Source organism: Pezoporus wallicus, unplaced genomic scaffold (assembly GCF_028554395.1).
Source record: "Pezoporus wallicus isolate ANWC-B61680 ecotype Strahan unplaced genomic scaffold, APGP_CSIRO_Pwel_v1 contig_4816, whole genome shotgun sequence".
Lineage (NCBI taxonomy): Eukaryota > Metazoa > Chordata > Aves > Psittaciformes > Psittacidae > Pezoporus > Pezoporus wallicus.
In genome coordinates this window covers 1,193,498-1,219,696 of record NW_026640990.1, presented here as the reverse complement: position 1 = coordinate 1,219,696, position 26,199 = coordinate 1,193,498, and the positions used below count along the sequence as shown (strand labels likewise).

Below are 26,199 nucleotides of genomic sequence, written 5' to 3'. Positions count from 1 at the left end.
ATGAAGGAAGAATGTACCAGACCACTTTATCTGTGCTCCTTTTCCTCTTGTTCCAGCCAAGCGTGAGCTCACTCATTTTATGGCTGTTAGCTTTTTTTTTTTTTATGGCACAAATACCAGCTTATCCTAGAATCTAATAAAAAGCTATGTAGCAAGAAAACAAGGTCAGTTGTCAAGCTGAAGGAATATATTGCTATTTTTCTTCACCCTTTAGTTGTGCTTTTACACGATATAGGATGTGGGCTATTAGAGTTTGTCTTACAGTTACAGCTTTAACTAATTTTGAAACAGAATTGGAAAAGAAGTCCCATTTCTCGCTGCTTTGTGTTAAAACTTGCATGACAATTATACTTTCTGGATCCTAGGTCCTTTTAGAAGTCCGAAACAGTCAGGATGCGAGGCTTGTTGCTGGCTGATTTTACATGCAAGTGTCAACCTGAAAATTTCTACAACCTCACTTAGTACCTTTTTCACATTTTCTATAACTTTGATTTAGAAATACCTAAACTTACATAATATGCAATACAAATATGTAAATAAGTTCATTTATAAACACAACTTTATATTTTCCATAAATATCACACATCTCTATTGCAGATGTTTTGCTGTTCCAAAAGTCTGGCTTCCTTTTCTGGAAAAAAATTGAAGTTGTATGAGAAGCTATGTTTCAGTTGGACAAATCATTACTATTTAAATTTTGGCCTAGCAATATTCATATGGACATGTGTATATGCTTTCTAAGATACTACTTTTTCTACTGCGGTTATTCTGCACAGATTCCAGAATATAGGAGAATATTCTTAAAGTGAGGAGTAGTGAAGCATATTACAATGAGTCTTGTTTGTGTTAGTCAGTGCGTTGCACTTAGGAATAATTAAATAGAAGAACAATCTTATATTTCACTGGACTATGTAACAAATGTGTTATTACTGAATTGCTAAATTGTGGCATAAACCTAGTGAGACATGGGGTAATACCTGCAGAATGTGCTTAGTGCATTTTTTTCCCAACTATATTTTCTCATTTAAATGTATGTTACTACATGGTATGACAGCATATTAAGCCTGAGCTAGGTAATTTCAGAAAATGTGTCAGATGCAAGTAGGTGAGTTAAGATGGAACATACTAAATGTTGGAGAACTGAGCGTAAAAGTCAGATGTGCAAATATTAGCAGTATGTCTGCTTCCTCTCTAAGAAGACTGGTTAAGCTTTGAGATCACTGAGTGGATTTGAATGAAATTAAGAGCTGTCTTTTCAATGAAATACTCCAATTGTAAAATTTCAAGCAGCCACAGGGCCACACAGCCTTTAAGTGTGTATGTGTGGTTTTAAGCTTAATAACCTTAATTTAATAACATTAAACTTAATAACCTTAAGAAATTTTGGAAATTACCTGGAAAACTCTGGAAATTATACTTCAATATTTTTTACCATTATTTCCCTTTTTCATCTAAAGGAAGGACTATAAATGCAACATCTGAAGATGATTTGACTGTAGGGTAGTCTAGATGGTTTATATGGTTGAGCTCCGGGTTTTCGCTCATTTGGAAAAGCCTGAACTGTTCAAAACCACCTGCTACTGTTAAGTATTGTGCATAGCTTGGGAGAATTTTATGTTCTAATAAGGTTTTAACCCACTCTTGTTTCCTAGCAGGTCTTATGAACCATGACAGTCTTTCCTGTATGTTTTGTTGTTTGAATGACTTGCTTGAAAAATGATTGCTGTAATCAGTGATCCTGGAATAGAAGGAATTTTAAAGTACCAAATAGTTCTGGTGACTGGGTTTTTGATAAATCATTTTTATAATTGTCTGGACAGTATTAACAGAAGTGAGCATTGTACAGAGATGTCAGCACTACAAATGTAGGCTTTTAAGCAAGAAACAAAATGTCCCAAGGCTGAAAATAGCCTGTCCATTGCTCCTTGCTGCATTTCATTTTAGTCCAGATGTTTTCAAACAATTTTCATTGCATCAGATTACCTTTTTAGAAATCTCAACTGAAAAGGTCCTTTGAGTGTGCCATGAAGGATTTTCTTTTCACAGTAGCAGAAAGGAATTTATTCCCATATTGAACAAAATATGAACTCTTCTGGGGTGGGGGAAGTATGCATCTTGTACACCTTCAAAACATTAGAAGGTAAGCATTATACAGGAGAAATGGCATTGAGTGCTGAATTACAGGCTTATTTGTAGTTTTCTGTACTTTCTCAGAAAAATAGTTGAGTATCTTTAAGTGATGTTTTGTAAGCACCATCACAACGGCTATTGCATCAGACTGACTCAGAATTACCAGGCAAAGGATGTCTATAGGTACTAGGTGCAGAGTTTTAATTATGTTGTATCTTAAGTGTTTTGAGATAATGTGGATACATCCTGAGGATCTCTTTCGGTTTTTCACTGCATTGAGAATATTCCTGTTTAAGAAAGAAAAAAACACATATTAAATATAATTGTTCTGGTTTTAGAAGCTATTTTCTAATATTTGCTTTTTGTTCTGTTTTGTGGGCAGGGGGATGATGAACAGATTTCTTTGCTTCCACTGGGCTATGTGTAAATCATCATCTGTCCATGCTCACCTATTTATCCCAAATGACTGAAACTCATTTTGGTTGTAGGACTTCCCCTACCTGCTTTGCGCCTTTAGAATTTTTTTCCCCATTTATTTTATATGTCTGGAGCAGTTAAAAAGTTAAAATAAGAAAACTCCGATGGTCAAAGTTCTCAAGAGATGCTCTGAAAAAGTGTCTGTGGAAGTAGGGATGTTGTAAAGAGGCATTGCCGCTGTTAGGATGACTGTGAAGGCATAAATGGAGTGTATTGTAACTGTATGCCTGATTTTTCTCCTGCTTTTTTTTATCTGAAAAACTGTATTTGTTTCTATTGCTTCCTTGTAGAGTTGGTTACTAGGTACCATGCATTCTTTATTTAAAGAGTGGCAAAGGTGGTGTAGTGTGTACCCTGGAAATGGTCTCAGGGTGTTATTTGGCCAACAAAATATTTTTTTCTTAAGATATTGGTTATTTTGAGTCTATAAAACTCACACGCAAAAAAATAGTCTATAGGTTTGTTGAAAATTGCAATGCTATTGTGTTATCTTTTCATCCTTCTTTTCCCCCTTCTGCCTGTGCTTGACTTGGTTTTTGGGTGTTTTTTATTTTAATGATTAAGAAAATAAAGGTTTCATAAAGGGCAATAGCTGTATTGTCTCATGAAGCTTTTAGTGCCAATGTTATTGGTTTCAGAAACGGTTGAATAAAGTTTTGTAAAAGTTAATTATATGATGTAGTCAAATACTACACTATGGCAGATGTTTTCAAAATCATGGCAGTATTTAATATTATCCCCCTCTACCCCCCCCCCCCCCCTTCAAGTACTGTGTTTAGAGAGCTAAGAGTTTTGAATGAACCTAGAAACGAATAATTTCCAGCCTTAGCTTGTGTCAGTCAGATGAACGGTACTTTTTAATCCTTGTTACAGCCCTGGTATAGAAACAAGGTCATTGTCCTTTTCACTACATTGTACTTCCCAAGAGTAACTCAAAAAGTATTTAGAAAGCAGTATTTAACTGCTCTTCCCAGGACTGTGCCACTGCTTTGGAAATGCTTGTGATGCTTCTATTTGTGATAGAGTTGCTTCGCAGGAGGGTACAGGTAGAACCTGTTGGTGGCCTGTAGAGTATGAGGATTGAGTTTTCACTTACTTGTAGTGAAAATGACTGAGGTTAGATTTCCAGTGCCTTGGAAGTATAAACTTGGCTTCTAAAACCATTGAGATGAAAAAATAAACATACTTTTTTTTTTCTGTCACATTTTATTTACAATGTTGAAAAGTTTGAGAACAAACCTGCAGTTTGAAACCTGCAGGGATGATACACCCGAGAGATCATTCCAGAGCTGGATTGGCATATGTGAATGAGCCTTCATGGGGGAGGGGGGGAATTAAACAAAATTGAATTAACCTCTGCCTTGTAAGCTGTCTTCTTTTTTTCTTTTGAAGTGTCAGTTTGTGGTTTTGATAAATGTCAGAGACATTCTTCTTCTCAAATAAGATCTTTCTCTGCATAATCCAGCATTACGAGCTTTTTTCTTCTTCCCTCCAAAGATTACTTTATCCTTCCTTTGGTTTCTAATCACACAAGTGCTTGAGAAATGGGATGGATTTGACAGCTAAGTGTGTTTCCTGCTGAATTAGTTTTATAAGGAAACTGAAAGAGGCAGATGAGAGTATTCTTCCCTGCTGTTCTGGTCATTCATTAACCTGATAAAATGGGAACTAACACACACTTCCCACCCTGTGCTTTGCTTCTAGATTCCAATCTTGTTTATATGTATAATATTTGACATTCTGACATAGTCTGTTTTACTTATCCATACAAGTTAGTGGTCTGCAGCCTAGTATCTCTGTCTAGGTATCAAGTACAGTGATAGTTGTGGCAGAATGTGTTTAATTCATCTACTCCTTGTCCAGAAGAAAAGGCTTTGTAGAGAGTACAACTTAGTGAAGCTTGGTTTGGGTTATTTTTTTGGGGGGTGTATTAGCTTAAATATATTAATTAGGTTTTGAAGTTGCTTGATAACAACTTGTTTAGGCTGTCCTCCTCCTCCCCCTGCCCCCAGCTGAACCTGCTGAGCAGTCTGACACTGATTTACTTTAAGGTAAAAGACATAAAAGTTATAGAGAGTGGCTTGGTTGCTTTTTGGGGCACTGAGGAGTTCTAGTCATGGATCTAGACAGCACCATGTGTAAGCAGTACACAAATAGCATATGAAACGCATGTGACTCCTGTATAAGAGAGGAGAGCATGTGCATAGAGGCTGCTCTGGGAGGAAAAGAAAATGAAGGCAACATTACCTAGTGCAATAAGGAGTACCCACATATTGTGATTGCTTAAGTATGCTCAAGTTTTTATGTAAGTGTTTTTTCAAAGGAAACTCTTAGTTGGGGGGGAATAGTGAAGGAGACGCTTCAGGCTGCCTGAGAGGTTCTTCTGTGGGATCCCCTAGGAAAAAAAAAAGTGGGAAATAAAATTTGTTAACATCAAAAAATGCACAAGAACCAGTATCTTATATAATAGTGCTAGAGCACAATTGAACTCTTATATCTCATTTGACAGTGACATGGGAGCCTTTTGGAAGGGAGCCACAGTCCCTTTGTTTCTGAATGAAACAAAGCATTTTAAATGCTTATGGGTAGAACATGACTGTTAACGGTTTTATAAAGAAATTAGTCCTTCAAACCTAGGTTCCTATTGCACTTGTTCCTCAAGTATATTTTTTACTTTTTTTCCTCAGTTCCTTGCTTTTCCAGATATCCTCACCAAAACTGCAAAATTACAAAAGCTGACCTATGTTTTTTCAGGAGACCATTCCGAGTTGTCTTGGACTTCATATCATGTTCCGCCTACATATTCAGTGTATGTGGCACTGAGCAAATCTTTCTCTTTGAGAATATGGATAGTATTATTTTGTTCACATATCCTTATTTTCTTTGAATTGCAGACTTGATTGCTACAACTCTATTTGCAATCCAGTTTTTCAGCTTGGAAGTATTTATCAGGTGGATCTTAACTGCCCTGTAAAAGTACACAGATACTATTGTGTTGTTTTTTTTTTAATTTGAGACAAATTGGAGACAGTGAAAAAAGAAAAAGAAAAATATTCCAGAAATGAAGAGAATGAACTTACTGTGAATAGAGTACATAAAAGTTATGCAGTTTGCCTAATTAGTTAAGGAGGCCATTACCATGTATGATATCTTACATTAAAATAATTAGGAAAGCTATTACTGGAAAGGCAGATCAGTATTACAGCTGATGGTACAGAGCACTTACAAACCGAAATAAAGTCATTCTAAGAAACTGCATGAGGCTTACGGCAGCTGGGAAGGAAAAAGTCAGAAGGTCAAAATCCATTAGAATTAGGAAGTAAGACACAATCTGAAGAAGTAGAAGTACTCTGGTGTTCCCCTTTATCCTTAAGAATGTGGTTCAGCTGGTCCTTGACCTGCCACATAAGTTAATATGGGGAAATAAACCCAAACAAATTGAAAGCGTTAAGACATTGCTGTTTTAGCATGCTGGTTGCCTGTTGGTGTGATGACTCTGCCTTCCCATGTGATAGATAGAGCTGTCCAAATTTGTGTTCTCTATGTGCAGTTTGTTTGGTTTGATGAGCTGTCAGATCTAGATTTAAACTCTCTACCATCACTGTCGCCCTGTGCTACCTCAGGTCCTTCTTATTAGGATGGTCAGGCATACTTGTTCATTACATTTTGGAAGACTGGTTTATAGTGACAAGAGGACATTACTTACGGCTGTGTTTAGTCAGGCCTCTTTGCTGCAGTATCAAGTGTTCATTTTGCAAAATTGCAATGCAAGTTTGGCCAAGAGCTCTTACCTCTGCTACAGCTCGCTGAATCATTTGCGTCTTATGAATTGGAGCCCTAAGTCATGTTCATTTAATCAGTCGCTCCAGTGTAAGTACTGATGAAATCACCACATGATTTCTTTGGCAAAAGGCAAGTCATGCTTTGTAGCTCTGATTCTGTATACTTTTCATATGGGATTCATATGGGGTATAAACCCAGCTTTTATTTCATTCCTAAATAATTTTTTGCATGATTGCAGGGCTATGAATAAAGTCAACAGTATAGGTTTGTTTTTATTTCAAATCCTGAAGGAAGCTGCAAAGGATATGTATACGTAATAAGGAAAGGAGAAACTGATCAGTTGTTTAAAATTGCTGCGATGCTTAAAATATTTTCCTTTATCAAAAGTTGACAACCTTTTAATGTAGTGGAATTCCTTAAGTTATAAAACAAATCTTAAGAATGAAAATCCAGTCCTTTCTCCTGCTGTTTGTGTACTTACAGCCTTTAAAAGAATTGTATCCAGTTTAAAGCGCGTTACTAAATCAATAGAGATTCCTGTACTAGGAGATTGACTTCAAAGTGAGATGCTTGTTGTAACAGCTTCATACTAACTAGAATATTACTACTTTTTCAGTGAGAAGAGTTGCAACTGGTAGCTGCCTTTGTAGCCCACTGACAAGGGGTTTGACTAGTTCTGTTTCACATAATGCTCACCCTGCACAACATCTATCAGTGTATGACTCTGGTAGGCTAGTTTGACTTAATGCAGAGGAAGACTTGCCCTGCCTCCCCCCTCCAGGTTATTTTCCTGTAGCATTAGCAAGCTGAAGGATCTCGGGAAATTATCAGATGAACATGGGTGAAAAATATGGTTGTGTGTGTTTGAGGGGGGTACAACACCACATCACTCTTTCAGCAGCAACAGGCGAGTATGTAATGCGTCTCTAAGTACTCTGGATTTTACCTCAGTAGAAATCACTGCTTTTTGAAGAGAGTTCCCTTTAATAAACCTTAATTTGATTCTGTGACCAGGTATTCTTTGTGCTTATGGTAGGCTCTTCCAGGTTGGCATTTGCATCGTGGGATGACTGTCAGATACAGGTGTAGTGTCAGCACTCCCCATCCTGGAATCCTCTTGCTTTCCTTGATGGATTGCTCTTTCTTGCTGCTTTTGAAGTCTGAAAAGACTGCCACAGATAATATCAGGCTCTGTGTTGCACTGAGCATAGCTGAGAATATGCAGTGGTTGGTTTACAAAGCTCCAGCTGTGGTGGTGTGTTGGTTTAGTGGTCAAAAGAGGATGAGGGCCAAGCAGCCAGGGGTTTGCAGGTGGGTTTTTGGTTTCTTTTTCATAGAAACCTGATAGGAATTTGTCCATGGGCAGAAAGGGTAAGTTATGATTACATGGCTATGCCCATGACTGAAGTTACTTAGGTTTTTGTTTTAGAAACCTTAAGCAAGGAAGGTTATGTATTTCTGGCCTACTGTTCAATAATGGGTTATAGCTTCAAGACGTAAATGGGAAGCATGGGACAGAATACTTGCCCAAGAAGTTGTTGGGTTTTTTTTAGGGAGAAAGTTTATTATGGAGAAAGGTTCATTTGTTTCTTTAGGGCTTTTTGTTTGTTTTAAATACAGCACCTGTAGTTGAACAACAAGTTCTCAAGTTATGTACTGCAGCAGCTATTTTGTGAAGCTGTAACATATCCAGGAAGAAACAAACTATGTTTGACCCAGAAAACTATTGATGTACTTCTCTGCAGTATTTAAGAAACCTTTGCCTAAATAGGGGGAGTAGTTAAAATAAGGGTGCTTGGGGTGTTTGGTGGTTTGATTAGAGAGCAGTCATAGTTAAGAGTTTCTTGGCAAGGTCTGTGAACTCACAGAGATCATCTTCTTAAAGCTGTGTGGTCCTTTAAGTGACTTGTGAAAAACGTAGTAAGATTTTCATGCACCCAACACTCTTCACTAACACACCCCCCTGCCCCCCCATTTGTCATTTCCCCATAAGACTAATCTGTCTGAAGTCAAATGAGAGCACTTCAGGGCATTAACAGTTCCAAAGTTTTAGGATTCATTAGTGAATGTCTAGTAAAAATCATGCATAGAAGTAATGTAGAGAGGAGAGTATATGCTGATACAACATCAGGAAGGTAAGGAGAAGGAGAAGTCAAATTTCAGAGTTTAAAAAATGACCTTTGTTTAACAAGTGACCTTTGTAGTTATGCATTCAGCATCAGAGCTGAGCTGTGCAATTGCTGGCCCTGCTTCTGTTTTGGGAAGAAATTGTCTCATACTATTATTCTGTTGTTTTCAAAGAAGCATAAAGAAAAGGTTGAAGTCTTGACAGCTGTGACAAAGTCCAGTGCCATAATGTGTCACCAGATAAGTGATACTGTATAGTCTGTGGCAGTCAGCAAAGCATAGCAGCCACTATTTATATGTCAGCTTTAAAAGAGAGAAAGTGTTACCCGAAGGGGAGAGAATATCAGAATTTGACAGCCTGGTAGACATCTGAGGTTAAATGCCATCTTTTGATTAGATTTAACTTACATATTCATTTTCTGTATTGAGATTTGAAATTCCAGCCTTTAAAAGCTCACTTTGTTACCTTATGGCACTTAAAAACATTGTGCCTAAGAACAAGAGTTTTCTGCTAGAGCAGATGATGCTAAAGGTTTAGGTCATAATTTTCAATTAGTGACTTATACTGTGTAAATATGTAGGTGCATATGCAGCCAAAAACAGGAAAGAGAGATGCATCTTGGTCATTTCTTAACCTTAAAAAAAGAAAGTTTACATTCAGTAATAATTTGTGTATTACTTAGATTCCTCCTCTGTTATACCAAATGACTTTGTTTCCTAAGCTTGCTGTTCTTTGTAAGTTCTTGTTTCAATTTAAAACTTCTAATCAAAACCTTGTTTGTATGTCTCCATGAGCAGCATACATAATGCATGGAAAGGAACTGTGTAGGTATTTGGGATTGTTTTATTCCACCACCACCCCCCCCCCCCCCCGCCTTCCCTATCATAAGTTGTTTGTCCTTTGAGCATTTGTTCATATTTTAACTTCCTGAGTAGTCTTACCACTTTGTATCACTTGGAATGGGAGTGAGTAGAGCAGAGATACTTCTATATTTATTGTAGTGGTCTTAGAAGAATAGAAGTTGGTAGTCTTCCAACAATACTTTGTTTGTGGGAAGCAGTATGCTTTGAATTAGAGGCACTGTATTTTCCTCTTCTCAACAAATTCGTTAGTTTTTTACATTCTGAAGTCTGTGGGAAACTTTCCATTGACGTATGAATTACAAAGCTTTGATTATATGACCAAAATGATCGCTTTCTGTGACAATTAGTCTTAAGTGTTGAAGAGACTAAGGTTGATAATACCCTGATGTCATTTCATCCATTCTGTCTGCTATTGGTTTTGCGTGAAATTGGTAATAAATCCAAATATTTTCTAACATTTTTACTTGAAAAATAATATTCTGTACCTTTAAAGCCACAGTTTCAGAATTTTAATGATTTTAAGGTAGAAGCGGGTAGCAGGTAGTTGTCTCAAAGACAGATTCCAGGGATGCAGGGGAAAGAGGGAGGCAGAGGACTGACCTGTGACCTTCTGTTCCTTAGCTGTAGTGCAAGTAGTGTGTTCTCTTTCCCTCTCCCTCTCTGTTTCCTCCTTTTTTTCTCTGTGTTTTGCCTTAAACACAGCACACGAATTTAACAGCCAGTCACATCTGATGCCTGGATCCTTAGATCATGGGAAAAATGTGCCACTGCACAGGAAGATGGAGAATGGGCATTTTTCTCCTTGAGTTTACTTCAGCCTGTTCACTGGTCAGGATATGGGACTTTGGAGGATATCGCACGCTTTTTTGCTGCTTTGCATATTGCAAAGACACTGTTTTATGTTACTTTTCTTTTTGCAGCCTCCCATTCATGTGGCTGTCCTAGCTTTTCTTAGAAGAGCACTGTCCACTGTAAAGAACCATTTGTATCTTTTAAAAACAGGGGTATGATATATGAAAGGGGATGTGAGTTCATCTAAACCCTGAGTATGTGATATTGAGCTCAGATCTGGCAGTTACAACTCAGATCAATTTTGGACTTTCTCTGAATGCCTTTGTTTTCTCTGATATGCTTTGGCAGCCAAACATATCAGCAGTGGGCCAGGCAGTGTCAGAAAGAGAATTGAGAATAGGACATGAAGGGTTTGATATGACTTGGTCTTGAGTTTAGAAGCTTTGAAAAGCCTTTTGAAACATTGGTGTGCCTGTTTTTTTCATCATTGTCAATTCTGGTGTTCCTTCTCAGGAAGAATGTTAGAGCAGGTAGAGAGGGGTAGCTAAAATAGTCATGGGATCAGCTATCTTACAGGGAGAGTCTGAAAAGATTGCAACTTCAGCATGTGGGACCAGACAGGCTGCACCCTTTAAGGTATGTAATCCAATGGCTATAATTTTTGACAGAATGGACAGTAAAAAGTGCTCAAAATAGCTTGCGTACTCTTCTTAAAAAGCATTTCCTGCTGCTGTGGACCACTGATCTGACCCAGCAGTGTTTCATATGTTCTTAACAGAAGAATGTCACAAGTATTTGTCTTGGACTATGACCTGAATATGAAAGTTAAGTAAATCATTCCAATACTTTTATGGATAGGTAGCGATTTTTATAAATCGAGAATTTGGTTCATTGCTCTGGAGAGTCAAGTGATAACTTAATCAGTGTTCCTTTATAGGGCATCTGGTGATCTGTTTTCTCAACTGCAACTGTGAAAGTTATTTCTGTGTTTCAGTTAGTAGACTATTGCAAGGTAAAATGCAGTGAGGTACTACCATAAAAAATGCTACAGATTTGCATGAAATTAATAGGACCTATTTTTTTCTATCACTTCTTTTGGATGGGTCCTGATCTCACAAACTTTTTGTACAGTTGTTATTTCTGAGGTAAAAACCTTCTCCCCCTCCCTTTATCTTTATTTTTAACAGGTTCTTGAAGATGCAGAGGCTCAACATTTGTTCCAGTCCATTCTTCCTGATATGGTCAAGCTGGCACTCTGTCTCCCTAGTATCTGCACCCAGGTAAGCAAACACAGCTAGCTCTGTGGCAGACCACTTTTCTGCAAACTGCAACTAATGCCTAAGGTCAAAACACCAGGATTGTGTTATGTTCTTAATAAAAGATAGAGTTTTTGTGTTGAATGTAGCTGAGGTCTAGGGAGCAGAATGGACAATGCACATCTATAATGATGTAATAGAACGTAAATATATCTCACTGTCATATTTTAAGCCTGAACTTTGGTAACACTTCCTATATGTTGAAGTTGCTTCTTGCTTTTCTTAAATGAGATGACTATGCAACCTTTCAGATTTGAAGATGACAGTTAACTGAAATACTTAAATAATCTTAAAGCATCTAATTTTTCATTTTAGAATTTTTTTGATCCTAGGAGACAGTATTTTCATTAAGCCTTCATATTTTATCTTAGCTGGAGCATCACAAAATTTGTGCACATACAAACCTTAAGTAATTCTTCATGGTTGTGATGAGAATCAGTGCTGTAGGTAGTAAAACTGATAAAAGTGAATAGGGCTGATCAAGTAAGTGAGGATGTATGCCGGATAACACATTAGCAGGATAAGGACTTGAGTTTGTAAGCTCCTTTGTTACAATTTTTTTAATTGATTTTGTTGGGCAGGGGTAAGGAAAGTTGCCAGAGTCCTGCAACAGATACATAATTTCAAACAGTATGAACATTCTTTAAAATTCTTTTACTAGTCACTTGATGGGGGATGTTTTTGAGAAAGTGACAAAGTTTCTGCACAGTCAAGCACAAGACTCGCAAGTTCATGTAGTAATCCCTTTTATAAAGATGATGTACTGTTAGGCAGTGTAAAATTATGAAAAACATGGTTGGACTCATTTTTTTGGTTAGGCATAAAACTGAATTTGTTCCAGTATAACACACTGTCCAAAATATTCCATTTTTATAGGCATGTAGAACACATTAGAAAGCTTCTTAGGCTTTTTTCCCCCCTCTAGCTGTGTGCCTTCAGACATCACAATAGAGCTTATTAATTAAATAGCCAGATGATGGAATGAGAATCAGTGAATGTGAATGTAGTAGTTATAAGAATGATGGAAAACTTGTTTGCTTTGTGGATTAAACAGGGCTGTATATTCAACAGTCTAAATTAGTAGCAATTTCTGTATTCACAACTAAAAAGATTAAAATGTAGCTGCTCAGCTTTCCTGGAGCTAGGCTAATGGTGATGGCTGAGAATACTGGAAGAAGCGAAAACTCTGTTCTCTTTCTCCTGTCAAGTGGCTTTACTGTAATTGGTACTGGACTTCTCAGCAGTCAGATTGATATCCCTCCCCCCCCATCCTGTTTTATGACATATTTTTGAAAATAAGTAAAATGCCACAGATGTGGTGAGCAAAAATTCTGTATCAAGAGGCTAAAGCCTGGTAAAATGGAAGATGTGTAACGCTTCCGGGGATTGTTTTTTTTTAGTTCCCCCAACTCCTTTGTTTCTTTTTAACTCCTAACTGAAGACCAGAGTGAAACTGAGCTTTTTGTCCATACTGCATATAAAAATAATAGATAATCATGCACTTTCTGCAAATATTGTCAGTGTTATTTCGTCAAGTAGGATGGAAAAAAAAATTCAAAGCAAGTCATAGAGTGGTGATCTTTAGTATGACTTCTGCATTTTTTTGTAGAGTATTAGGCATGGTTATTGTAGCTGAAAGCATTCCTTTAGGATTCTTAAGTATACAGCTATTGAAAGTGGGCTTTTATGTCAGGTTTTAGGATTGCCCAAGATTTGCAATGCCCCATCTATATTTTCCCCTCTCTATTCCCCATGGTATTGTTTGATAAGTTCTGTTTTCTTGGTCTTTTGTTTTGTTATTGATTAGAAATCTGCACTTCGTCAAGCAAGCTTTTCCTGAATTGTCTTGAATAAACTGTTCTTGACTTTAATGGTGCTGCTGATTAAAGGGTTCACCCATGGCCTAAATTACTCGTGCTCTAATTTAACAAATGTAATTTTGTGCTCCTGTTTTTTTCAATTAAAAACAGGTAAGCTAATTATTTTTCTCTCTCCTTCCCTCCTTTCTGCCATGCCCCTCCCTCCCCCTCACTTCTTTTTTTGGTAGCCAATACCTCTACTGAAACAAAAGATGAATCACTCCATCACAATGTCACAGGAACAGATTGCTAGTTTCCTAGCTAATGCTTTCTTCTGTACTTTTCCACGTCGCAATGCGAAGATGAAGTCTGAATATTCTAGTTATCCAGACATTAACTTCAACAGGTATGGCACTCTGGAGTAAATGAAGCTGATAACACTTCAATGAAAATATTATTGTTGTTATTTAGAGGAGAAACTTACTGTTTCTTTCATGTTTCTGTCAGTAATTTCAGTAGTTTGCTTGCTTTCTTTTTGCTTCTAAGTGACAAGAAAACTATGCAACTTAGTAAGAAAGGATGTCGTGCACAGGGAAGGTATGCTTAGCATTCCAAATTTTTCTGTTTTTCATGCATGCATATGTGCAGACATGTTCTTGCTCTGGCATAATTAGGCTGAAAGAATTCCCAACCTCCTCAAAAGCCATTCGTCTGCAAATGGGATATTTCAGTTGTGCATCAAGTGTCCTATATATATATATATTCAAATTCAACTTCGGTGTTTCCCCAGCCACGTTTCTGTTGTCTCCTTTGTGTTAGCAGGTCATGATCTGCACATAAAGTCAGATCAGTAAGACTTCCCTCTTCAGCATCTGTATAATCTCTTGTAGTTTTAAAGCAGTTAGAGCTGCACGTTAAAATAAGTTTGTCCTTTTCCTATAAGTTAACCTAATAAGGTTTCAAGAACACAGTAAGAATTTAATTAAAGATACTGATTTCTTAAACAAATGCTTACTCTTTTTTCCTCAGTGCTACAGAACTTACATAACTTACAGAAATTTTTCTTCACATCTTTTATTTTTTAAATATGCTTATTTCAATTTTAAATGGGGGAAGAGGACGAAGGTATTTCCTGCTGCAGAAATATTATGGTTCACATAGACTTGAAGATAGGAAATAAGAGTTTTTCTTCTGGGCATGTCCATACAAGTCTGTATAGATCAACCTTAAGTTTATTAGGCTGGAGCTTGGATTGGTTATTGATTTAGAGGCTTTCTTATTCCTCACAGTTAACATATGTAGTGTGTATGCTCTGAAAACTGAGATGATATACAAAAATACTGTTACCTGTGATCCAGCACACTCTGTGTGTCATAAGAGCAGTATTAGACTAGAACTTCCCAGAATAAATTGTAAGGCACGCCCATGTGCTAACAACAGTTTTGGTGCTTGCTGTCTTTAAGGGCTGGGAAAGGTCTCTATGCTACATATTTCAGAAGAGAGACTAGGGTGACCGTCTTGGTGTTTATTCCAGTAGTGCAGTGGGTTACAGAAGAGAAATGTGGGTGGGCATTACCGTACCATACAATTCAGCATATTTTTCCACCATTAGTTCATAAGAACAAATAAGTGAAAAGTACCATCAATGTATAAAAATGATCTATGTTCAAAGCAGTGAAAGAGGACAGTAAAGTTCTGGAAAGAGTTCTCTTTGGCTGCACCACCTACACACTTTTAGCTGAATTTTACGGTTGGTTTTGGGGTTTTTTTTTGCTTTTTTTTAAAGTACTTCAAGGTACCAGTGTTTGTAACTTAAGCATATTATAAATTGAGCAGTTAAATTCTTGCCAACTATGGAATAAAATGCTGTTAAATCACCGGAGTAAATTCATATTCTCTTCTGTGAACATTACACAGCAATGTAAATTCACAGTAATGCAGTGTGGTACTAGTGATTAACTTGGGACATACTATTTTGGGCTACTTTTAAACAAAAAAGTGTTGGCAAATTGTTAGGAAAATAGTTTCCTGTCATAGACTTAAATAATGACCAGTATATACAGGATTTTTTGCCCTATTCCAGTCAGTGCTCCTTTGTTCTCTGACTTGGCTTCCTAGCACTATCATTCATAGGAAGTTCCAAAAATGTTATTTAAAAGGAGTAATACAGCAGACAACCTTCAGGCCTTCCTCTTGCATTATGATTGAGGTAATGCTCAGCTTAGTCGCATAGTGTAGAAACTCATGTAAGTGCAAAAATATTGTTGCCAAACTGGAGAACAGAAAGGAAGCTTATGTCCTTTGGTTCTTGAGGGTTAAAAGTGGCTCTTCTTCAGTGTTTTCCAATTTAGGTGATTTTAGTAAGTTTCCTTTTTCAGTCCTTTTTTCATGTAACCATTTGTTGGACCAGAATCATGGTACCACACCACCACACCTGCTCCCCATGTATTTTGCATTTGCTAATAAGCATATTATTGAAGTATAATGTATGGTGTAACAGGCAGTGGATAAGAGGGGGACTGGAAGGATATGTTTGACAGAATAACAGAGAATCAGTGCAAGATATTGAGAATTTACTTTTATTTTTGGGTGTTGTTTTTTTTTGTTGTTGCTTTTTTTTCTTCTTGTTTTCCTTCTCCCTCTGTTAAGCATTTTCTGGTGCACCAGTGCTTGATGCTGTTACCACAGTGGTGATAGCAGGTTGTTTGAATGCTGGTGGATGAGCTAATAAGTACAGCTGATTGGAAGGAAGGCTGTTGTATCTGTTAGTGTTAATGTACATAATCAATGTTTTACCTCTCCTCTCCTGCCTGTTGGTCTTGCCAGATGAGAGGAGAAGAAAAGTGAGCATTCTTCCTTTGACACTGAAGCACTTAGTTTAGTAGTATGTTTTGACATTAACTGTCTATTTTGATTGTTCATCATGTTACAGACTGAAAGTCACCTGTGTATAATGAAATACTGAGTAATTTAATTGAATTCTTCCCTTTTGTACTTGGCAAGGATGGGCCTACTATGATTAAGTCATTAATAATATAATTCATTTCAAATCTACTTAATAAAATGGAATTTGTACTTTAACTTTGAGAGCTTTGGTATGTGTGAATACTAGTAGACAATACTAAATAGCATAAAATACTGCTTCTGTTCAAAGTATCAAGCTAAATTTAAAGAGTTTAATTCTTTTTAAAAGCACATTTATGATATATAAGATGGAAATAGATTGGACAGCTTTATGCAGAAATACCACATCACAAAAATGAAATCCATCCGTGGGTCCTGAAGGAGCTGGCGAATGAAGTTGTGAAGCCGCTGGCCTTCATATTTGAGAAATCATGGCAGTCAGGTGAAGTTCCCGGCGACTGGAAAAAGGGAAATATAACCCCCATTTTCAAGAAGGGGAAAATAGATGACCCAGGGAATTACAGACCAGTCAGTCTCACCTCTGTGCCTGGCAAAATCTTGGAGCAGATTCTCCTGGAAGGCATGCTAAGGCACATGAAAATCAACAAGGTGCTTGGTGACAGCCAGCATGGCTTCACTAAGGGGAAATCCTGCCTGACCAATTTGGTGGCCTTCTGTGATGTGGCTACAGAACTGATGGACAGGGGTAGAGCAGTTGATGTCATCTACCTGGACTTGTGTAAAGCGTTTGACACTGTCCCACACGACATCCTTGTCTCTAAATTGGAGAGACATCAATTTGATGGATGGACCACTCGGTGGATAAAGAACTGGCTGGATGGCCGCACACAAAGAGTTGTGGTCAATGGCTCAATGTCCAGCTGGAGACCAGTAACGAGTGGCGTCCCTCAGGGATCGGTGTTGGGACCGGTCTTGTTTAACATCTTTGTTGCTGACATGGACAGTGGGATTGAGTGCACCCTCAGCAAGTTTGCCGATGACACCAAGCTGAGTGGTTCGGTGATACCCTGGAGAGAAGGAATGCCATCCAGAGGGACCTTGACACGCTTGTGAGGTGGGCTGATGCCAACCTCATGAAGTTTAACCATGCCAAGTGCAAGGTCCTACACCTGGGTTGGGGCAATCCCAGGCACAGCTACAGGTTGGGCAGAGAAGAGATTCAGAGCAGCCATGTGGAGAAGGACTTGGGGGTGTTGGTGGATGAGAAAATGAACATGGGCCGGCAGTGTGTGCTCGCAGCCCAGAAAGCCAACCGTATCCTGGTCTGCATCAAAAGGAGTGTGACCAGCAGGTCGAAGGAGGTGATCCTGCCCCTTTACTCTGCTCTTGTGAGACCTCACCTGGAGTATTGTGTGCAGTTCTGGTGTTCTCAGCATAAAAAGGACGTGGAACTGTTGGAACAAGTCCAGAGAAAGGCCACGAGGACGATCAGGGGACTGGAGCACCTCCCATATGAAGACAGGCTGAGGAAGTTGGGGCTGTTCAGCCTGGAGAAGAGAAGGCTGCGTGGAGACCTCATAGCAGCCTTCCAGTATCTGAAGGGGGCCTGTAGGGATGCTGGAGAGGGACTCTTCATTAGGGACTGTAGTGATAGGACAAGGGGTAACGGGTTAAAATTTAACGGGAAGTTTAGATTGGATATAAGGAGGAAATTCTTTCCTGTTAGGGTGGTGAGGCACTGGAATGGGTTGCCCAGGGAGGTTGTGAATGCTCCATCCCTGGCAGTGTTCAAGACCAAGTTGGGTGATATGATTTAGAGTGAGGTGTCCCTGTCCATGGCAGGGGGGTTGGAACTATATGAACTTAAGGTCCTTTCCAACCCTAACTATTCTGATTCTATAAAAGAAAGAAATAATGAAATTTGTTATTTTATTCTTACTGATAAATTTACCATGGAAGTTGCATGGTGGTTGAATGTAGAGCACGAATTGCATTGACTCTTCTGAGGTCATCTTTACAGTTATGATGTTGGTTGCACAGTTTAAAGTAGTTTCTTATGGGGATGTTCATAATTGATCTTCTTTGTGAATAGTTTGTGGTTTATTATAGCACTTTCATAAAAAATACCTTCCTCTTGAAGTTTGTTAAAGAAAAGTTTGAACTATACTTTCTTGCATTTATTTTTTTATAAGATGCTGGGATGGATGCTATCCACTGTCACACAAGACTTTGCACTGTGGAGGTTTTTCTTCCCCTCCCTGTTGACCAAGTTATCAGACCTTTATCTTCACGCTATATAGAATTTGGTAATTTAGGAAGCTACCTAGGTTGTTATATGTAAAAGTAAACTAAAAGGAAAAAAGCTTCTCTTCTGCTGTTTTGAGTCAGTATTCAGGTTGACTTTCCCTTTGAAAAGGAAGGGTTTGTCAAGTACCCACTCTGCTTTTGCTGTGACTTTGACCTGCTACAGATCCATTCCTAGCTGTTTTGTCAAGTTACAATAACTCCTCTGTTTGCCTTTTTCAAAAACCTGCTGTAGTTAAACAGGACATGCTATGCATCTGTAGTAGTTCCCTTCAAAACAACTGAAGTCTTAACTAAAGTTAGTGTGTCTAATGACATAAGCATGGTAGATCTTTTTGGCACATACATTAATGCATGTTCTGGTCTGTAACCACTAGTATTCCACTAGGACTGAATTGCTTTGTCTAACAAACCTTTAAAGCAATCTCAAGTGACTGGAAATGAGGTGGGAGGAAAAAAAAAAACCCACTAGTTAAGATATATGTCTCTTATGGCATGTATAATGTATGAAAGGAAATGGGCAAACTATAGTATGTTTATGCAGGAGAATTGAAATTGAATTTACCAGTAATGCAATTGTCTCTTCATAAACAATATCAATTTTGCAACACTAATGAGTTTTCTTTGGGGAATAAATTATCCGATGACTTCGAGAGAACTTGGTTTTGGCAGAGAGATGCGTTGCTCTTCTCATGAGCGGTTCTAGATTTTCTGAGTTTGCAGGTACTGCTCCTGATTCTGTTATGCCTTACTTGGGTATATTTCCTAATTAGCCTTGAATGGAGTACTTTATTCTGAAAAATTTAAAATTTAACATTTGTGTGTGGTAAATGATGAAATCGTTTTTAAATAGACAACTTTAAAAGGACTTTATTCTTAACAAGTCTGGTATAATTACTTTGCTGTAGTGATTAAACCCATACTTAATCTGAATATTTTATTGTTAGTTTAGTAAAAGTAGTAATTTAGCCCAAAACGTAGCTGTACCATGCTGTAGGATGTCTCTTGGTTTAGGTCCTCATGGTAGAACATTTTACACTGCTTTTCTTTGGTGCTGAGTACTTGGAGTTAGTATCTTGTCATTTCACCAAAGTCAAGTATCAATCTGACGTATCTTAAGACTCCTAACTCACCAAGAGTTTTTCTTAAACAGAAATAAATACAAAAAATTATACAAGTGTATCATCAGCTATAGCAGTAAAGAAAAACACACTTTCTAATATCTGTGGTAGTCAAGAAATAGCACACATAGTTAACTGTGGAGACTGTAACTATAAACTTGTGTATTCACACTTTCGCAAACAGAACATGTGAAATGATGTGGATTTATGAATGGGAAATATTCTGTGAAGTATAATCCATATTGCAAATTTTTGCATATTATTACCACATAGATGGCTTTCTGAGTTTTGTGATAGGTTCCAAATTCAATATAAAGACATGATTATATCCTTTGCAAAAAAACAAAAACATTCAAAGGAAACCCAGCCTGGGGATGGGAAGATAAAGACTGGGGATGGAAATACCGGTATGGAATTATTTAACTGGGAGTTTAAAGCATATGACTGTAATGGTTCCTTCTGCTTGTAAAAATTACTGGAGCCAGTTCTTCAAGTAATATCAAGGGATCAGTTTAGCTCCTTGGGAATTAAATTTTACAAGTAAACTACTGTATTTTAATTATACATTAATCGGAACCAATGAATTTCAGAACTGTTTACTTAAGCTGGTTCAGCTTTTCCCCAGTAAACTATGTGCATGCCGAGGTCACTTTTGTGTAGCTCTTAATGTTATTAAATCATGTTGATGTTGAGTCAGTGGAAAATGCAGCCTTTGAAGTACTTTGCAAATTTGCTGCTTGCCTCAGCACTCAAAGGATTAGGAGCAGGTTCTTTAGAGCTGTTGCCTCCAGCTTTCTAAGGTGGAAATCTTGGTTTAAAATAAGACAATCTTGAATTTGTATTCAATGAGACTGTAAAAAACAGACTACTGATTGCACTTTAAAAATGCATTTTTCCACCCTAGAATTTTAGGGAAATGCTAAAGCAAAACAAATGCACACATTTTTGTAATAATTTTTTAAATAGCATAAACTATTGCCTTGTAACTCTACTGTATGTTTACTGACAGTTGATGAGAATTTTTTTAAATTGTTTGTTTTCCCAATCTATTTTATGTTTGACACTGTTCACATATGTACTTTCTTATGTTTTGAATTCTGACTTTGATTCCTCAATTCCTTGCGTGTATCTCTGTAGAGGTTTTTTATTTGATTAACATTGCTGCTACCCTGGCTGGGAAGCCAGAGATAAGTTTGCAGCTGTGTTTGGTGATGAGCCCTGCAAGCTTTCTTAGCTCCTGCATCTACTAAATTGAAGTTAGCTGCATGGCAATGGGAACATCTTGTACGAAGCAAAACAGCTTACATATGCAATTACCTGTAATATTTCAATTACTTTGACTGAAAGTGGGCTTGCAGTGCAATGCATTTGATTTACAGTGCACTTCATTTGGATGAGTTCTTTAATTGGAATTAATGGGTTTTGGCCTTGAGTTATTCTGTCAGGAAATTGATTATGTGGTTTCCACTTATTTTCGTGTGGTAGGTTGGTGTTTTTTTTAGAATATATGTCTCAGAGCTTGAAGTAGAATTTTCTTTATCTAGCTTTGTTCTTCAAATTAGAGATACTTGTTTCAGAAATAAAGGTTCTCCTGTTGCCTAATTGATTATTTCAGAAGTAAGGTTCAAGGTTAAAATGTTCATAACTTTGTCATGTTATATCCTCACTTAAGCTTTTACTGTTGCAGTCACATAGATGACTGGTTACTCTGTGCTGCACTTAAGGGAGCTTGGCTGCTTGCATGTATTGGGGGGGGAAGTGTTTGATTTTCTCCTGTGCTTCTGACTTTAGTATAGCCTGATGAAAGTCTTCTGAATCATTGATGTCCTTCTGTCCTTCTGATACGATTTTTCTGTGGAAATTTAAAAGACCATACAAAGCAATCAAATTCAACTGAATGAATATCAGTTAATCAAAAAATACTATGAGAGTCTAAGGCTAATTTGTGAGGATTTTCCATGGTCTGATTGGCCTTTAAGACAGACTGCTAATGTTTTAAACCACTTCAACTATTTTGAGTTCCTTGGTCTGGTTATATGAAAATATGAAAGCAATATACTAGTGTTTTGTATTTTTCAAGCATATATAATAAAAAGCATGTTTGCAGATAACCATCTGCAGTTTGCCAGTAATTTGCTTGTAAAGGAAAAGTCTAAACACACAAAATATGAAGTAAATCCAAGCATGTTCATCTAAGACTTGGAGTCTTCAACCTGCTGTAAAGGGTGGTCATTTTATTGAGTGTGTTTGGTTTTGGACAAACATAACTTGTGATGGATTCAGTCCTAAAACATGGGTGCAGAACTGGTGTTGCACATTTTTGTTTTTAGTAAATAATTTTCTTAAAAAAAATATTTTCCTGTATTTAGCAGTGGATTTTTGAAGAGGAAGTACAATTTCTGTTATGTCATAGTGAAGCAGTGAGCACTGTCAGGAGGGGGAGGTGATGAGAGCTCTTGGGCTAACTGCTGTATAAGATCTGATGCATGTAGTTCGTGGTTTCATATAGGTACTGGATCGAAATACAGATAATTTTGAATGCCGCAGTATTCTTCTATCCCCATTGTATGGAGTATTCCTCTGCAGCAAGGGATGCCTGTGCCAGAACCCAGAGCTTTCCAAGTTCTTCTGTGCTGCCCTGTGGTTTTTGCCCAGTTATATAGGGCTAGAACAGAAATACACAATACAGATATCTTTCCTCACTAGTAATTATGTAAGGTATTTTGGGAAATGAGATTTGTCAGAAGCAAATGAGCATTACTCTAGCTTTGATCCCAGAGGAGAAACAAGATAGGTAGTTATCACAGTGCTTAACAAAAGAGAAGCCCATACTGAATACTTCATATGTGAAAAAATAATAGTTGAAATTCCCTACTTGGCAGAGAGAGTTCATTTTAATGAACAGTTGTGATGCATTAACTTTGTTTCATCTGCCTTGCCATTGCCTTTTAGCTTGATGTGGCTTATTTCAGGCATAGTTTTTCCAGTTCTGGACTTCTGCCTGGTCTGCTAGTTATGCAGAATCATGTATCACCTTTGTGACATGCAGAGCTCTCTCCCAAGAATTTGCAACATGAGCAAGATTTCAGTTTGATGTAAAGAGGCAAAAAACTAGTAAAAGCATGACTGGGATAATAGGTAAATTAACCAGTTTAAAGGAGTTACACCAAATGAGACTTTCAGGTAAAAAGTCAGAATTTACCTGATTAATTGCATTTAGGCAAGACCTGCACACATGTGCATGCATGCCCACACACACATATCAAGTCTTTATTTTATGAACCCCTTATTATTGGCACAAGCACAGCCCCTTGATAGAAATTACATATTGGGCCATTTAAAACGGACAAAGTCTGGAGCTTGCTGCCTTAAACTCCTGATTGAGTATTCAAAGAATACAATAGTTTTCATAAAACCTTATTAATAAAAATTAGCTTCTGTGACTTAATATAGATTTTTGAATGAAATTGAACTCTTCAATGTGTATACTTCATAGGAATTTTTAAATACTGAAAAAAAATCTAGTTCACTTTGCTACTGAAAGCTACATTCATCTGATAGCATTCTGGTTTTAAAGGCAGGTTGTCATTCCAGTACATGGAAACAAATGAATAATGTTGTGTCATTCCTTTACTTAGACTGTTGCAGAGGAGTCTTACATCCTCGGGGCTTTCACTGTATTAGCCATCTTTTAGTGAATTTCCTACTCAAAGGATATTATTTCTGAAGTTGCCGCTGTTCTTCCTTGCAGATAAATTCCATTATGTATTGCCAATAACAATACCATGTCACTTTGTTAGAAGGGAAATTAAGTAATGCGTGTTCCAGTTGCTGGAGGATAGATGATGCAGTGAAAGTATTCCAGCTAACCTTAAAAGATTACATTCGCTTAATGGCTAAAAATAGATGCTTCTTTTTAATGCTTAGGTTTTTACAAATGAATGTTAGAATGCTGGTAGTAGCCCAGTGGATGAAGCCACTTCTGTTGGGGGTAGGTTCTTTTCTTTAGGAGCACTGCTGGTACAGTGCATCTCTTGAAAGTAATGTGTTTGCATTAATTCTCCACAACTCACTGAGCTGAAAGTAGGGTAAGACATTTGGATCTTGGAGTATTCAGCATACATGTCTTCACCCCTTGGTCACTTACTTTAATCCAAGCCAGTTTGTTGCAAGTAAGAATAGTATCTTTCCTGGATGTTTATGTTGAAATTACATTCTTTTGATATTACGAAATCCATGAGTGAGATAGACATTCATGTAACATCTTTGTCAGAAACTTAGCAGGTGAATGAACTTGTTACTCCTAAAGACCCATGGTAAAGAGGGTCTGTCTAGAGGGTGCTTTCCACAGCAGAGTATTTAATTACAAGGCTAATAGAAATACATGCGTAATGCTAAACGGTGTAAATGGCAGTAAGTAGCTTAATTACTATGGATTCTATCCCTGAAATCTAATTAATTGCTTTTATTTCTTTTTCAGATTGTTTGAAGGACGGTCACCAAGGAAGCCAGAGAAACTTAAGACCCTTTTCTGCTATTTTAGGAGAGTCACAGAAAAAAGTAATTTTTTTTTAACTACAAAACAGATACATGAAAAATTCAATCCCATTACATTTAGAAATGGCTGTGCAGCATTATAATGGAAGTGTCTAACAAAAGCCAGCTTGCTTTTGATATTCATATTAATGTCACTTCTCATATAGATGATACAATTAGATCTTTGGCACAGAGCTTATTGTATATTTTTCTCTGAGATATGTGGGGGTGTGTGCAAAATATATACAGATATATTTTCACCCCTTCTTATGCATATAAGTGCGTGTGTATATAAATGTATGTATAATGTTTGTAATATATGCAACTACTTGCTGCACGGCATCAGAGTGAGAGTGCAGAGGAAACTTAGCACCATATGTAGTCATTAAAATCACAGGCTTAAGGATTATGAACCAAGCTTCAGATTTCCTGCAGTATGCACATTTAGTCCTTTGACTATAATGTTTTAGTTCTGAGGGATTTCCCCTACTTATGTTGATACTTTAGGTTTTTTCTCTTCTATTGTCCCAAAGCAAAGCTGTTGTGAAGTTTGCCTAGTTCAAATAAAACAAGTGATAGCAAGACTCTTAGAAGTTAGCATGGTATTTTCCTTGGTGTATGTAGTCTTACCTTCTGTTGTTACCATGAATTTGAACATCTGCATAAGCCTTCAGAGATAATTTATTTTTCTGTGAACTGTATCAGAGCTTATATATTGTATTTTGGAGGAGAAGAGGTTTTACTGCAGTAGCATATTTCACATCTGTTTTAAGAATTTTTTTCTTTACATGTTACTATTTCACCATTGGCATTATATTCTCTCAGGAAGGTTTGTTTTAGAAGAAACGCAGATTAAAGCAATTAAACATAAAATTCCCCTTACTTGGTTCAGCCCTTCTTCAGTTCATTTTAGTTCACCACAAATTAAATGCAGCTGTATTCTGTTTAAGCTAGCAAACTTTCAGCAATGTCAATAGAACTAAATCTCTGCAGTAGAAAGTAAATCGACCTATGTGTGGAATCGAGAAGAGCGATATTGTACTACCTTTTTCTTAATATTCAAGTAATAATTATTTTTCATATAAACCAAATACTAAATTTATGCAGCTGTCCCTGACCACCTGTGCAAATGAGATCTGTTAGGAACATGCTTTATAAAACTACTGTATTAGATTTCTTAACTTTATAACTTTAAAAAGATTCTTGAGTGCTCTTTTCTTGAATTAAGAATTCTTATCATAACTTTAAAAGACCCCATTTCTTGTTCTTTTCTGTCCAAGGAATTAGTAAGACTAAAGTAATTTAGCTCTATAAATTGCTGTAATAATTTTGCAACTTTTTTTATTGTCAGCAACTTTTTTTATTGTAAATGGTAATTGAATGAAGGAAGGAGTCTTTTCCCTGAAATACAATGAATTCCTTTAGCACCCTGTTAGGGCTGAACATGGCTTGATTTGGAAATCCACTAACACTGCATCTTTATTGATATATAGGACTTCTCAGAAATATGAGCTGCTGCTTCATCCATCCATAGGTTGAGTACTCTGTGTTGCTTGTTCACCCTGAACAGTAGCCACCTCTATAAAGGTTTACAGTTTCTTTTTTACTCAGTGGCAGCACATTTTATTTCAACTATTGAGTCTTTCTAGTAGTGTTTACAAGTGAAAAATCACATAAGTAGTAGGTTTTTTTCTAGATCTGGAGAAAGAAAAAAATACTCAAACTCCAAAGGGGAAAGAGAAATGAGTATTTCGGTCTTCCCACTAGTTTTCAATTTGAACATGGGCTGTCAGGGGAAGATGCAGAGCTAGTCTCGAGGAAAGTTAAGCTGTTCTGTTTCTGCCAAGAATGTTGTTTATTGTAATTTTAAAAGCTTACCACTTAAAATAATATAAGGATGAAAGCTCCAGCAGTTAATACTTTCTTTTTCCTCTGGGGTTGGTTTACCTGTAGAACCTACGGGATTGGTGACGTTTACAAGGCAGTGTCTCCAGGAGTTTCCAGACTGGGAAAGGTAAGTCAAACATCTTGTTAATATAAGAAATTTCTTAAGTCAATGATAATTGAATCCCATTCATATGGTAT

General features: G+C 37.2%; 1 protein-coding gene across 2 annotated transcripts in view; it reads left to right on the top strand.

Moving 5' to 3' along the window:
• PARG (poly(ADP-ribose) glycohydrolase) overlaps positions 1-26,199 on the top strand; it is a 68,851-nt gene that overhangs the window by 19,294 nt on the left and 23,358 nt on the right. For both annotated transcript variants that reach the window (XR_008973795.1, XM_057421596.1), the window contains exons 8-11: positions 11,361-11,453; positions 13,537-13,694; positions 24,059-24,138; positions 26,068-26,128. Coding sequence is in view for 1 of the 2 variants with exons in the window: in XM_057421596.1 (XP_057277579.1) it covers positions 11,361-11,453; positions 13,537-13,694; positions 24,059-24,138; positions 26,068-26,128 (392 nt within the window). In the remaining variant the exon portion in view is untranslated. The remainder of the gene's footprint in view (positions 1-11,360; positions 11,454-13,536; positions 13,695-24,058; positions 24,139-26,067; positions 26,129-26,199) is intronic.